This window comes from Aythya fuligula, chromosome 9 (assembly GCF_009819795.1).
Source record: "Aythya fuligula isolate bAytFul2 chromosome 9, bAytFul2.pri, whole genome shotgun sequence".
Classification (NCBI taxonomy): Eukaryota; Metazoa; Chordata; class Aves; order Anseriformes; family Anatidae; genus Aythya; species Aythya fuligula.
The window spans coordinates 17191241-17204214 of NC_045567.1; the positions used below are offsets into that span (position 1 = coordinate 17191241).

The following is a 12974-nucleotide window of genomic DNA, read 5'->3' on the forward strand; positions in this document are numbered from 1 at the left end:
TCCCTTCGCTGCAAAGAGGCTGTTTGTGTAACGCAGGAAGATGACACTGTGGCACAGCTATAAAGCTCGATGGGATGTTGCAATGTGATGTATGTAATTAAACAGCGACAGTACCATTTGGGAGGCAGCGTGTTTCATGCGTTTCACTTTCATCTGCTGGAAGGCTCTGGCAGAGGCTGTGATGATTTCAGATCTTTCTAAAGAGGTTCAAATTATGTGTTTCTTTGGAAATAAGCAAACTGGTGGAAATACGGATCTGAGGATTTTTTTTTTTTTTTTTTGGACCGATTAACATATCTGAGGGCAGAACAGCTGGGTGCACCTGGGGGAGGCTGTTCTGCCCTGGGTTTCTCCCTTCCAGCCTGGCAGTTGTGGCTGGGGACGCAGAAGGGGCCGTGCAGCCCCTCTCTGCACCCCCAAATCCAGGCTGCTTGTTGTCGGGCACGAGCACCCCGCGTTCAAAGGGGAAAAACCTCTGAAGCTCCGGCTCTAACTGCCTGCTCTCCCTCCCGCAGGGTGGTGAAAGAAGAAATCTCAGACGACAATGCCAAGCTGCCCTGTTTCAACGGCCGCGTGGTGTCGTGGGTAAGCGAGTCCCTTCCTTGCCTTGCTGCCTGTTTCTCCTCCCTCCGTTTGATCGCGTAGTGCCAAGCAAAGCACGGCGACCTCTCTGCACTGTCGGAGTGCTGACTGCCGTGGAAGCTGATGGAGCAGATTACCCTGCTCCAGCCTCTCTGCTGGAGGCTGAGCCGCGTGCTGCTGGGTCCCCCAGGGCCGGGCAAGACGTGGGATGATGCCTCTGCGGAGAGCTCACCGTAAGGGATGCTTTTGGCAGAGGTGGTGGTCCCAGCCTGTAACCCGTGTGCCCCTACGGCAGGGTCAGCTTCCCAAGGAAAGTCCCGCTGCGGTGACTGGCGCAAAGGGCTTTAAGTGACTCTAGTGCTGGTGAAGCGGACTGGATTTGGCTGCCTTGAAGACTAAAGGTACTGCCTGGGCAGCTGCAGGACAAGCTTCTCCCTCCGTGCCGTGCCATGCACATGCTCTGCCCCCTGCCCGCATGCCTGCCTCGGCCCCAGCGGGGACCCTCTGTTTGGGGGAGGAGAGGGTGTCCATTTTCCATGGCCCGTCATCCCTTTTTCCCTGCTGCTGAGCTGCAGTTTGTGCTGATCAGCGTGTGTGCATCAACCCCAGGAACACAACCAAGCCCTGGGTGCCAACAAACAGCCCATAAACAATGAAAAATCTCCAGCCTCTTGCAAATCGGGCTGGGTGAGACCTAACTACCTCTGTCCCTGCATCAGACAGCAAGGTCTCACCAGTGGTGAGGGTGCTGGGGTCTCGAGGCCCCTGCACAGAGCGGCTGTGCTGCGCTGCCCTCCCTCTAGCGGCTGTAGGACCCCTGGCAGCACGGCCTGGACATGGCCCCAGGCATCTCCCCGCTCCTCCATTTCTGTTTTCACGTGCTCTGCCAGAGCATCCCAAAGGCTCCAAGCCATTTCCGTCACTTTTTCTTTATTTTTTTTTTAAAGCTGGCATGCTTTTCGTTGCGCTTCACATCTCCATGCAGCTGCCTGCCCTCATTGCAGTGGCTTTCTGGGGCCGAGGGCTCGGTGCAAGTGGCACGGGCCCAGCACGGTTTGTTCTGAGCTGCCTGCAGACCATTAGGGTGTGCTTCCATTTGCCAGGGCACCGTGCTGCTGCTGCAGCAGCCTCTGAAACCCTGGCTGCTCGTTGTGCCTGGGGTCTGTGCTTCCATCAGTGCTCCTGCACGAAGGGTGACAGCAGGCTCAGAGCCCCCTGTGCACTGCTGATGAACCCTTTTTCTCTCCCTGCTGGGAGTCTCCCTGTCTGTGAGTGCTTTGGGGCTGGGGGAAGCACTTGCTTGTGCCAGACAGGCTGGAACGAGGTTATTTTAGGAGCTCGGTACTAATTTTAGCTAGAGGGGGAGATAGGGGCTTGGGGCTGAGCAAATATTTCCTGACAGTGAAAGAGGCAGGAGGAGCATGGGGTGGTTGTCAATACCTTCCCTGGAGGAAATCCCAGCCCCAGGAGGACGGCAGGAGCAGTCCCCTGCTCAGGACCACCCCTCTCCTCTCTTCTCTTCTCCTCTCCTCGGTGCTGTTTGGCAGCTGCCTGCAGCTCCTTCCCTCCGACCGGATTTATTTGCCTGATCTCAACTCCAGCACAGAGCATTATCACTTTTCCCTAGGCGGTGCCAACCACTTCCAGCATCTCCTTTCCCCCCGGTGGCTGCCGGAGCAGGGACGTGGCCCTCAGGGAGTGGGATGTGGCCTGGGAAGGTGCCTGGGGCTCGCTGCAGGCAGGGAGGCTGAGCTGGGTGTGAGACCAGAGCTGGTTCTCCAGTTGCAGGGCAGGAGCTGTCGGGCTTGTCCCGGGGCCTGCAGGACGAGCTCCTCAGCTTTTGTCAGCCCCGGGTGCTCTCTGCCCTGTCTGCTCCCTGGGCTGAGGCTTTCTCGGGGCTGCTCTGTCTCCCTGGCACCCCTGTCTCTGTTCCCAGCGCCTCCCCAGCAGCAGAGTGTTCTCCCCTTGCCCCGTGATGATCTGTGGGGTCCCTCCTCAGCACATGCAGGCATTGCACTGAGCGTTAGGGTTTGGGCAGCAGCTGTCGGCTCCTTTCCAGCCGATACAAATGTGTGCAGAGGTCTGTGTTTTGAAGACATTTGTCTGTCTTCTGAAGGCGTTTGTCCCCGTGCTTGTCTGTGCTGGGAACAGACAGGGACAGGAGTGAAAAGACACGTTGGAAAGTCCTTAAAGATGGAAATCGACCTACCCTTGCTGTTGAGCTCTAGCCTTTCCCCAGGGACTTGCTCCCTGGCTTAAGGGAGGGAGGGCTCCTTTCTGGGCTCTGCCAGCTCTGCTGTGGAGGTCCCTGAATGTCTCTTATACAGAAAAGGTTTTTCGTTGCTTTCCTGCCCTGCCCGATGTGAATTAGCCCAGCACGGTGCAGCTCAGAGGTGGGGGCAAACCTGCATAAGGAGTGATTTTGGGGGAATCACTTCCCCACGAGCTCAGCTGAGCAGTTTCATCCCCTTGGTGAGCCCGTTCCTGCAGGAGAAGCTCCGTCTTGTTCCCTGAGCCCTGAAAGTGGTGGTTTATCTGAGAGCCAGAGACACGTGTAGGTGAGCCTGGGCTGCCTCAAAGCACAGCCAGTAGAAATTGTTCCTGTTTTTTGACCATTTTTTGAGTTTCTGCACCAGGGAAAGCGCTGAGCCTCCCGGCAGCTGGCTGGAGGCAGTGCCCAGGTGGCTTAGCTGGGCACAAGCTGAAAGTTTGCACAGGACTTGTGGAAGCCAGAAAAAAAAACACACACATTGGAGTATTCCAAAGCCATCCTCAGCCCGGAGCTGTTACCCCCAGCTCCCACGGGCTGGGAATGTGAAAGCCCTGCTGGGTCCCAGAGCCTTCAGGCCAAGCTGTGCTGGTTGAAGTGGAAGAAGGAATGACCGGTAGCGGTCTCTTCCGATGGAGGCAGAGCTTGGGGATCCTCTCCTCGCCACGAAGACATGTGCTGAGGTTACCTGAGTTTAGGAGCTGTGCCGTGGGGGTGTGCAGGTGCCGTCGGTCTCTGCGCAGGGCTGTCAGCCTCCTGGGCCTCGCTGCTGGGTCAGGGATTGGCGAGACACAGCAATTCTGGAAAGGATTGAGGGAGAACCTTGCTACGTGCTTGGCCTTTCCATACCCATTCCCGGGCATCTGCTGCTGGCACTGTCAGAGACGGGATCCTGGGCCGGACAGGCTCTCGGCCAGCTTCTCTGGCCACTCCTGCAGGTGTTTTCGCCCTCCCTCAGCCATTTCATCCTCTGTTTCGTCCCCCCAGCTGGTGTCTGCAGAGGGATCCCATTCGGACGCGGGGTCAGTCTGTGCCGATAACCAGACAGAGCTGCCGCCGTCCATGGAGCGCACGGGAGGCATCGGAGACTCCAGGCCCCCCTCTTTCCAGTGAGTTACCCAGACCCCTGTCCTGGTTCTTACGGGACCTGTGGTGGCTTTGCTGTAAAGTGGGGTGGGAAGAGCAAGGGCTGGGACGCTGCTCCCCGAATTGGCAGGGATCACAGCCAGCACAGGGAGGGTGGCGGGGCTGGGAGCAGCTTCCAGGTGGAGCTGTGTAATTCAGGGAGCAAGGACATGCTGAAGGTGGTGCAGGGAAGCTGGCAGAGAGGTCAGCTTCTCCTAGCCCTCTTCCTTGCACTCATAGGTGTGCTGTGATTGCTCCCCACCACCTCTATGCCTGTACCTCAGAAGGGGAAAATAACTGATGGCTGGGGGCTCGTGCTAGGTGGTGGAGAGAGCCTGCTGAGGCTGGGTCTGGTTGGACATTTGTTCCTTTTCTTCATTGCAGCCCTAACACTGGGGGGAGTCGGGAAAACCTGGACAACGAGACAGAGACAGACTCAGTGGTGTCATCGCAAAGGGAACGACCTCGTCGGAAAGATGGGCCTGAGCATGGTGAGTGCTGGCAACGTGGCAAGAGCCCTGCTGGGGCATGGTGTGGGGCACCAGCTGCAGACACGGGGCAGCTCTGTCTGCTCTGTAGATCCTTGCCAGCACAAAAGGGCCTCAAGTTGGAGGCAGGATGTGACCCTTGCGTTGCATCAGAGCTTGGTGATGAAACCCTTGGGGGCAAAGGAGACATCTCCTGCAGAAGTCTCAGGGGCAAGACAGAGACTGCATATCCTTACTCCTTAGTTGACAAGTGGAGCGTGCTGTAGCCTTGTCACACTGTGCTGCTCCTCGCTCTGCCTCAGTTCAGCTGCAGCAGTCTTCTGCAATTTTAGCAGCCTTGTTCCTAATGGCCCATCAGCCTTTTTTCCATCCTCTAGTGGGGTAGATTTGGTAACCCACAGAAAATGGATCTGATCCCAGGGTGGACTCAGAGCCTGGCTGTACTAGATGGTGTCTGATGGCCAGATTAATTCTGAGAAGGTTTCCATGAGCCCTGCAGAGGGAGAGGGAGTGTTTCCCCGTGGTCTGTCTCAAGCACGCTGAGTCGTCTTGTTTCACAGCACCCAGGGTGAACGGTACAGTGAAGGGAGAGCGGCGCCGAGACCTGGGCGGGTACGAAAGCTCCTCCACGCTCATGAGCAGTGAGCTGGAGACCACCAGCTTCTTCGATTCCGATGAAGATGACTCCACGAGCAGGTAGGAGAGCTTGGGTTGTGGCAGAACACTGGTTTCCCCCTGCCTCTCAGCACAGAGATGCCGTTGCAGGGCATAGAAATTCCAGGCTCCTGCGTCCATGCTCAGGCTTGCTGTCATCTCAGAGCTCACCCAGCATGTCCCCCACAAACACACCCTTCTCCTCTTCCCCTGCAGCTCTCTGCTCTGTGTCCTTTTCTGTGATTTTCTGTGACTTTCTGTGACTTTCTGCCACCACCCCAGCAGCAGAAGAGCTGACTCTGGCTTTTGCCTCTAGGTTCAGCAGTTCAACAGAGCAAAGCAGCGCTTCCCGTCTGATGAGGAGGCACAAGCGACGCCGGCGGAAACAGAAGGCTCCACGCATTGAGAGGGTACCCAGGGGCTGTGGATCCCGAGGGAGGGCTGCTCAGGGCAGGGTGGGCTGCCTGGTGGATCTCTCCACTTGGTGCTCCAGGGCTGATCAGGGTTACAGCTGTGTTTGCTGTGGGCAGGTTGGATTCAAGCAGTGAGATTTCATAAAATGCTGCGGATCCTTTAGTGGGGCCAGTGTAGCCCAAGAAATGGGACCACAGACCTGGCTGTGGAAGGGTCGTAAGGGCTGTGCTGAAGTCCTTTAGCTCTGCAAAGCTCCCAGCGTGAGGCTGGAGTTGTGGGTTGTGGCTGTGGTGCCACGGGGGGCAGGTGGAAGGGGCTGGGATGGTACCGAGGCACCACAGGACATCTCCTGTTTCACTTCTGTTGCAGTCATCGTCCTTCAGCAGCATCACAGACTCCACCATGTCCCTGAACATCATCACTGTCACGCTAAACATGGGTGAGTGGGAGCTGTGCCTGCAGCCCTTCCAGGGCGAGGTGGGGTGGGGGAGAAGGAACTGGGGAGGGGGTGAAGAGAGCACATATGGGGAGGTGTGAGGGATGGGTTCCTTAGGAAAGTGGCTTGCCTTGAAGCAAAGAGCTTCTTAAAGAAAGAAAGAGTATCTCAAAGAGCTTCTCTGCATCCCAGGAGGTCTTGCTGGGAGGGAGAGGGGTGCAAGTGCCCATTTTTACTACGTGGTTCATCTGAAGTTAGGGCTGCCTGGTGCCTGCTGCTTTCTGGTGTCTTACTTCTTTTCTCTTTCCATCCCTGCAGAGAAATACAATTTCCTGGGCATTTCCATTGTGGGACAGAGCAATGAACGCGGGGACGGAGGCATTTACATTGGCTCTATCATGAAGGGCGGTGCTGTGGCAGCTGATGGCAGGATTGAGCCAGGAGACATGCTCTTGCAGGTACTTCACGCCCACGTGCTTCCATCTTTGAGGCTGGGAGAGCAGCAAGAAAAGACCCAGAAGCCTCCCTGCGCGCTCTGGCAGGCTAAAACCCAGGAAGCTGCTCTTGGCAGAGGGAAGCTGAGTCACTGCTGAGCTGAGCGGGGAGCTCAGGCTCTGGTCGCATCTCTGGGACTCACCCCTTGGTGTTGTTTGCAGGTGAATGACATCAACTTTGAGAACATGAGCAACGATGATGCTGTGCGGGTGCTGAGGGAGATCGTGCACAAGCCGGGGTAGGTACCGAGGCTGTTTCTTACCTCCGTAGGCAGCTGCCTGGGGTGTGTTTGGGACGTGCAAATCATGTCTTCCAGCCACCTCTGCCAGCAGGTGTGCAGGAACCCAGAACTTAGGATTTTGGCCTTGCTTTGATTCCTAGATTTTCATACCCAAAGCAGGAATTGCAGCCAACAGAGTGGTGACAAAGTGGGGTCCCTTTTTCTTGGGATACTGTGTTATCTTTTTGCATAGCCTGGCTAACAGGAGGGTTATTGCTCCAGTTTGTCCATGCCTCTGAGGAAAATTGTAGCTGGGGAGGGACAAGGACACTGTACCGGCAGCTTCTCCCCATCTGGCAGCAGAGAGCCAGCGTACAGCAACTGCAGTGGGTCACGGAGGGCTTTGTGCCACCAGGCTCTTGTTCTAACTTGTGCCTTTTTGCTGCAGGCCCATCACCCTGACGGTGGCCAAGTGCTGGGACCCCAGCCCCCGAGGCTGCTTCTCGTTACCCAGGAGTAAGTGGATAGCTGACCCACCCTTAACGCTGGTGCCTAGCTCATGTGAGAGCCCTGCCTTAAGCACTTACTTGGTTGTTGTCTTGTTCCTTCCGTGTGTGTGTGTGACTCCCTGTGGCACTGAATTGGGGTGTGGTGGGGTTTCAGCTCTCCTCTAGGGAGGCTGCTATGTCCAATTCCCAGGCCCAAATGCCCACGAGCCCAGCCCTCCTTCCCACATCACGCTGGGGACGCGTTTCACTGGGGCAGGGAGGTCACTTGCTCGGGGCGCCAGAGGAAAGAGAAACCCCTCCCTGAGCCATAGGGGGATCTCTCCCTCTGCACCTGTCCTGCTGACCCTCCCTCTCTTCTTTCTCTCCCAGTTGCTCCCCAGCGGATCTGGGCTGGGCCAGACTCTCCATGCTCCGATCCGGGTGAGTCCCGGCAGATGCTGGGGATGCAATGGGCTGCGCTGAGTCCCCGTCCCTCCCCCAGAGGCTGATTTGATGAGGAAAGAATTTCTTAGAGCTGCTAACTGACTCTCTGTTCGTTGCAGGTGAGCCCATCCGGCCCATTGACCCGGCAGCCTGGGTGTCTCACACGGCAGCGATGACTGGCACCTACCCAGCGTACGGTATGAGTCCATCCATGAGCACAATCACTTCCACCAGCTCCTCCATCACCAGCTCCATCCCAGAGACCGAACGTAAGTTCTTCTCGTGCCTCCGTGCTCCTCCCGCTGCACGGCTTCCACGCCTTCACTGTGCTCTGAGGGGAGCAATACATCTGCCTGGGGACAGCTGGGCCGGGCCAGGTCTGCCCTGCCGAGGGACTGGGAGGGAGGCAGCTCTCACCAGGCAGGTGCCTGGATCAAGGCGAGCTCTGGCTGGGTGAATTTAGACCACATTTTCATGCCTTCTGCTTAAGGAGAGTAGGAGATCCTGGATGCGATCCAGGAGCTGTGGCAGCTGCAGAGAAAAGGCTCCGAGAGCAGTCAGGGAGTTACCAGCTGAGAGCATGAGGCCAGAGGGATTAAGCAAGGCCCTCCCAGACAACAGCCAGGGCAGGATGGAGAGGCTCTTGCAGCAGGGTGGGGGCCTGCTGAGCACAGCAGGACTCTTTTGGTTCCTTTCTCAGGGTTTTGGGTGATTGTAGCATGCAGAACCCTGAAGCAAGGGTCTAGAGAGTTCAAGTGAGGCAAAAAGACAGGAGTTGGTTTTAAGTTTTTGAGGAGCGACGAATTCCCGTGCTGGGCTCTGTGGGCTCAGCTGGAAGCTTGTGGATCTCAGCTGCTTGAGACTGGCTGGGAGAACGGAGACTCTGGCTTGGGTTTTGCAGAGGATCTGTGCAAAAAAACCATCTGGCCTGGGAAGGATAGCACTGGAGGGGGGTTACACCAGCATGCCCCTGGGGCTGTCTGCGATGTATTGTTCCCTGGCCCATTCCTCCCGTGTGTGTGATTCTTCCACGTGGCGCTGTTGTCTTTTCTGCCCCCCTCTCATCTCGGCTTCCTTTCCCTTTGTCCCCACCACAGGCCTCGATGACTTTCACCTGTCCATCCACAGCGACATGGCCACCATTGTCAAAGCCATGGCCTCCCCAGAGTCAGGCCTGGAGGTGCGGGACCGCATGTGGCTGAAGATCACCATCCCCAATGCTTTCATCGGTAAGAGAAAGCTGTTTTCCAACTCCAGCAGAGGTGGGGAGTGGGTGGCCTGCTTCCCAAGCAAATGCTGGTGAAAGGAGCATCTCCTCACTGAAAACTGCCTGTTAATCAGGCCAGGGTCACAAATTGAACCTGTGGCTGTCACGGCTAGATGTGGCCCGCTGCTTCGAGGGTGACTGCCTTCCTCTTCCTTCTTGTGTTTAACTCTGATGTTCGGTGGCAGGTTCGGATGTGGTGGATTGGCTGTATCACCACGTGGAGGGCTTTACAGACCGTCGTGAATCCCGCAAATATGCCAGCAACCTGCTGAAGGCTGGCTACATCCGACACACCGTCAACAAGATCACCTTCTCCGAGCAGTGCTATTACATCTTCGGGGACCTCTGTGGAAGTATGGAACTGGGCTCTGCTCTGGAATGGGTGGGAGGGAGAGGATGGGGGTGGGACAGGGTCCTGCAGATCCCCACTGATACCACGGGGACGTAGCTACAGCTATTGCCACCAGGCTGGGCCCCTTGTTCTGCAGACCCTGGCAGAGTGTGATGATGAATATCCCAGCTCCTTTATCATGCTGCTGGAGCTGTGAAGTTGGAAGCAGTGTCGACAATGTCACCTGCTTTGGTACCTTGTCACCTGGGCAAAGCAGAATCTAAGTCTTTTCTGACCATTTTCAGGCTCTGAACTTCCAGCGCTGGCAAGAGGCTGGTGCTCAGAAACATGGGTTCCACTGAAATACGAGGGATGGGGGGAGTAACTGGCAGGGGAAGATGTCGCTCTGGTGTGGTCCTTGCCCACCAAGGTGGTTTCTCAGTTTCAGGGACAGCTCGGCCTTGCCCAGCCTGGCTGTTGTGCAGCCGGGAAGCACAAATGGTTATATGGCCAAGCAGGGAGAGCGCCAGCTTCTTTCATCTCCTTGCCTTACCCCGTCATTATCCCCATTAGGGTGGGCAGGGAGCTTCTTCATCACACGTGGCTCTTTACCCTTGGCTTAACCCTCTCCTCTGCTTTCTTGCAGACATGGCTAACCTGTCCCTTCACGATCATGACGGCTCCAGCGGTGCCTCTGATCAGGACACTTTGGCTCCGCTCCCACACCCAGGAGCCGCCCCCTGGCCTATGGCTTTCCCGTACCAGTATCCACCGCCTCACCCTTACAACCCCCACCCCGGCTTCCCTGACCCAGGCTACAGCTACGGAGGGGGCAGTGCGGGCAGCCAGCACAGTGAAGGTGAGTGAAAAGGACCAAAAATGTGCCTTTTTGGGGCAGATGCCTTGTTCTGTACAGGGAAATAGTGGGAAAAGATGGCTCCCTTAGACAAACCCCTGTGTGGGGTGGGAGCCTTCATTTAGGTGCATCCCAGGAGGGTTACGGGACTCAAAACTCACAAGCTGAGATCAGGGGCTGCGCTGCAGCGTGCCATAATCCTTTCCTGCCCCGAGGAGGCTCCTTTTTCCTCCTGGCCTCCCAGAGCCGCCACCTAACATTACCCTGTGCCCTTCGCAGGGAGCCGGAGCAGCGGTTCCAATCGCAGCGGCAGCGAGAGGAGGAAGGAGAGAGAGAAGACCGGGGAGTCCAAGTCAGGAGGCAGCGGGAGCGAGTCGGACCACACCACGAGGAGCAGCATGAGGCGGGAGCGCGCGGCCAGCGAGCGCTCGGTGCCCGCCAGCCAGCACAGCCAGCGGAGCCAGCACTCCCTGGCTCACAGCATCCGCAGCCACCACAGCCAGCAGTCGTACGGGCCGCCCGGCCTCCCCCCTCTCTTCAGCCCCCCCATGTTGCTGATGCCACCACCGCCTTCAGCCATGGGGCCCCCCGGGGCGCCGCCGGGCCGTGACCTGGCCTCTGTGCCCCCCGAACTGACAGCCAGTAGACAGTCCTTCCGAATGGCCATGGGCAACCCCAGTGAGTTCTTTGTGGATGTAATGTGAAGCGCCCGTCCCCTGTCTGTCTGCTGCCCCTCCTTTCCCCTTCCCCACCCCACCTCCGTCCCCGTCGTTTGTCTCCTAGGACCAGCCCTGGCTTCACCCCTTGTTTTTTTTTGGGATTTTTTTTTTTTTTGGTCTTGATAACTAAAAGAAAAAAGAAAAAAAAAGGGAAAAAAAAATAAATGGAACTAAACCTTGATTCTAATCCCTCCTCCAGCGGGGTGGACGGGCCTGGCAGGCCTGCTGAGCGCTGCCAGCCCATCCCGCCACCAGACTTGTGTATTGCCGATGGTAATTCCCTCCTGCCGTCCTCTCTAACCCCATTAATCCGCATCCGTCCCGGCGCCCTGTGCTGCTTGCCCGTGTGTCGCTGCCGCCTCTCGGTCCTTCCGCCCTAAACATCTCTTCTTTCTTTTCACCCTTTTGTGTTTCTTCTATCAAGCAGCAAAGAATTACGGGGTGTTTGACTTTCTCTGAGCCTGCCGCCCGCAGGGGGGAGAGCTGGAGCGTGGCGTGGCCCGACAGGAGGACACGGAGCTCCAAGGGCGCTGGGCGCGCATGGCGCTGAAGATGGCTGCTTTTCTCCCCCTAGCGGAAGACGCCCTGAGAGGGGAGCGGGGCCCGGCCTTACGTGCATTTTAAATCCCGCTGTAGCTGCCTTTTGGCCAACGCGTGAATGTTTCAGGGCTTCAGTGCCTCCGGGGAGGGGAGAGATGCTGCCCCTGCCTGCCTGCCTCCCCTTTGGGCCAGGTGCCTGCCTGGCGCTGCCCTGTGGGTCTTGTGTGGCTTGGGGTTGTGGGGTTGAAAGCTCACCTGGCTTGAGGGAGCCTCTACAGGGACCTAAGCCTCCACCCTACTCTTTGCCCTGCTGCCCAGGCTGCTGCTGCCCCTCGTTTGTAGGGGTTGCCCCTAGGGCAGCGGTGCCCAGCCTCAGTCCTGCCAGGCAGCGTGCCCTCTTCAAGGGTGCAGCCAGGAGGAGAGGGAGGGCACCGAGGGTTCGCTGTCACACTTCTGGGGAACGTGGAGGTCCCCCATGTTTGTCTGCCAGGAGGGACAGGGCTGGCACTGCCCCGCTCCCCCCTGCCTACGGTACCCGGGGGGAGCCCTTTGGGTTGGGGCCTAGAGCGAAAGGGTGCAGGCAGCGAGGCGAGTCCGCTTGCTCCCCTTCTTCCTTCTTCTCGTGGATCCTGGAGCCTTTCCTCTTCTCTCTGCTGGGCTGTGGGAAGGAGAGGGGCCGGGGGCAGCCCCGCGCCCAGCTCGGTACGTCGCTACCTTCAGCTCCGCTCAGCGCCACAACCCCCATCCGCGCGCGTTGCCTCCTTCGGTCTTTTCGTGTTTGCAGTTTTATACTTCAGAGACGACGCGTATTTTGCTCCTGTGGGGCCCACATCGTGCCCACGACCCCTCTGCCAGCCCCATGTGCCATCCCTTTACCCCCTACAGCCCCTCCTGTCCCCATGGGGTCAGCTCACCCGGCCCGGGGTGGCACCGGCACGCCGCAGCCCGTCCCCCCCCTCACCCCTAATGCCACCCAGCAGCCTCCCCGGCCACCGCTCGCTCCCTTGCCTGCCCGCTGGGTTTTATACGAACGAATCCAAACCTCCTTGTTTTTATTTATAAACATAGTTTTATTGGACTCCTGCTTTGTGGTGGTGTTTTTTTCCCCCCGGACTCCTTCCCGTGTCCTCTCCACAACCAGCTCCCGGCGGGACAGGGCTCCCTGAGTCCCCCATTTTATGGTGGCCCCCCCCATTTCTGTAGGGTCCCCCTGTGGGGTCCCCCCTTTTCTGTAGGGTCCCTCATTTCTGTGGGGTCCCCCATTTTGTGGGGCTTTCCCTGGGGGCTTCAGGCAGGCTTTGGCTGCCCTTTTGGGGACAAGGCGAGCCCCGGGGGGGTCTCAGCGCCACGGGGGGCGACGGGGACCAGCAGCACGGTGCCTTCCAGCCCCTCTGGGTTGGGGGCAGCCCCCCCTTGACACACGGCTCTGGGGGGGGGCTCGGGCGCTGCCCACCCTCCATCCCCCCGCCCCCGCCGCAGGACTACAACTCCCAGCAGGCACCGCGCGGAGCCGCCCGCCCCCGCCGCCCGCCCTGCCCTCGGCGCATGCGCGCTGGCGGCGGGGCGCGGGCGGGGCATGCGCGGCGGCGGCTCTGCAGTGATAGGGGGGGCGCTGAGGAGAGGGGGGGGGGGCGGCGGCCGCCATC

The 12974-nt window shown here is 58.4% G+C and overlaps 1 protein-coding gene across 5 annotated transcripts in view; it reads left to right on the top strand.

Annotated features, from left to right (window-relative positions):
• DVL3 (dishevelled segment polarity protein 3) overlaps positions 1–11966 on the top strand; it is a 29388-nt gene extending 17422 nt beyond the window's left edge. The window contains exons 2-17 of one of the 5 annotated variants that reach the window (XM_032193722.1): positions 516–585; positions 3839–3960; positions 4361–4467; positions 5025–5160; positions 5435–5528; positions 5902–5971; positions 6287–6426; positions 6625–6701; positions 7132–7199; positions 7562–7612; positions 7735–7884; positions 8713–8844; positions 9068–9235; positions 9860–10072; positions 10349–10747; positions 11216–11966. In XM_032193722.1, coding sequence (XP_032049613.1) covers positions 516–585; positions 3839–3960; positions 4361–4467; positions 5025–5160; positions 5435–5528; positions 5902–5971; positions 6287–6426; positions 6625–6701; positions 7132–7199; positions 7562–7612; positions 7735–7884; positions 8713–8844; positions 9068–9235; positions 9860–10072; positions 10349–10747; positions 11216–11247 — 2029 coding nt within the window. In that variant the 3' untranslated portion in view covers positions 11248–11966. Of the gene's footprint in view, positions 1–515; positions 586–930; positions 984–3838; positions 3961–4360; positions 4468–5024; positions 5161–5434; positions 5529–5901; positions 5972–6286; positions 6427–6624; positions 6702–7131; positions 7200–7561; positions 7613–7734; positions 7885–8712; positions 8845–9067; positions 9236–9859; positions 10073–10348; positions 10868–11215 lie in introns of those variants that run through there. The other 4 variants (XM_032193726.1, XM_032193724.1, XM_032193723.1 and 1 more) reach the window with 4 other exon arrangements.
• The last annotated feature ends 1008 nt before the right edge of the window (positions 11967–12974 follow it).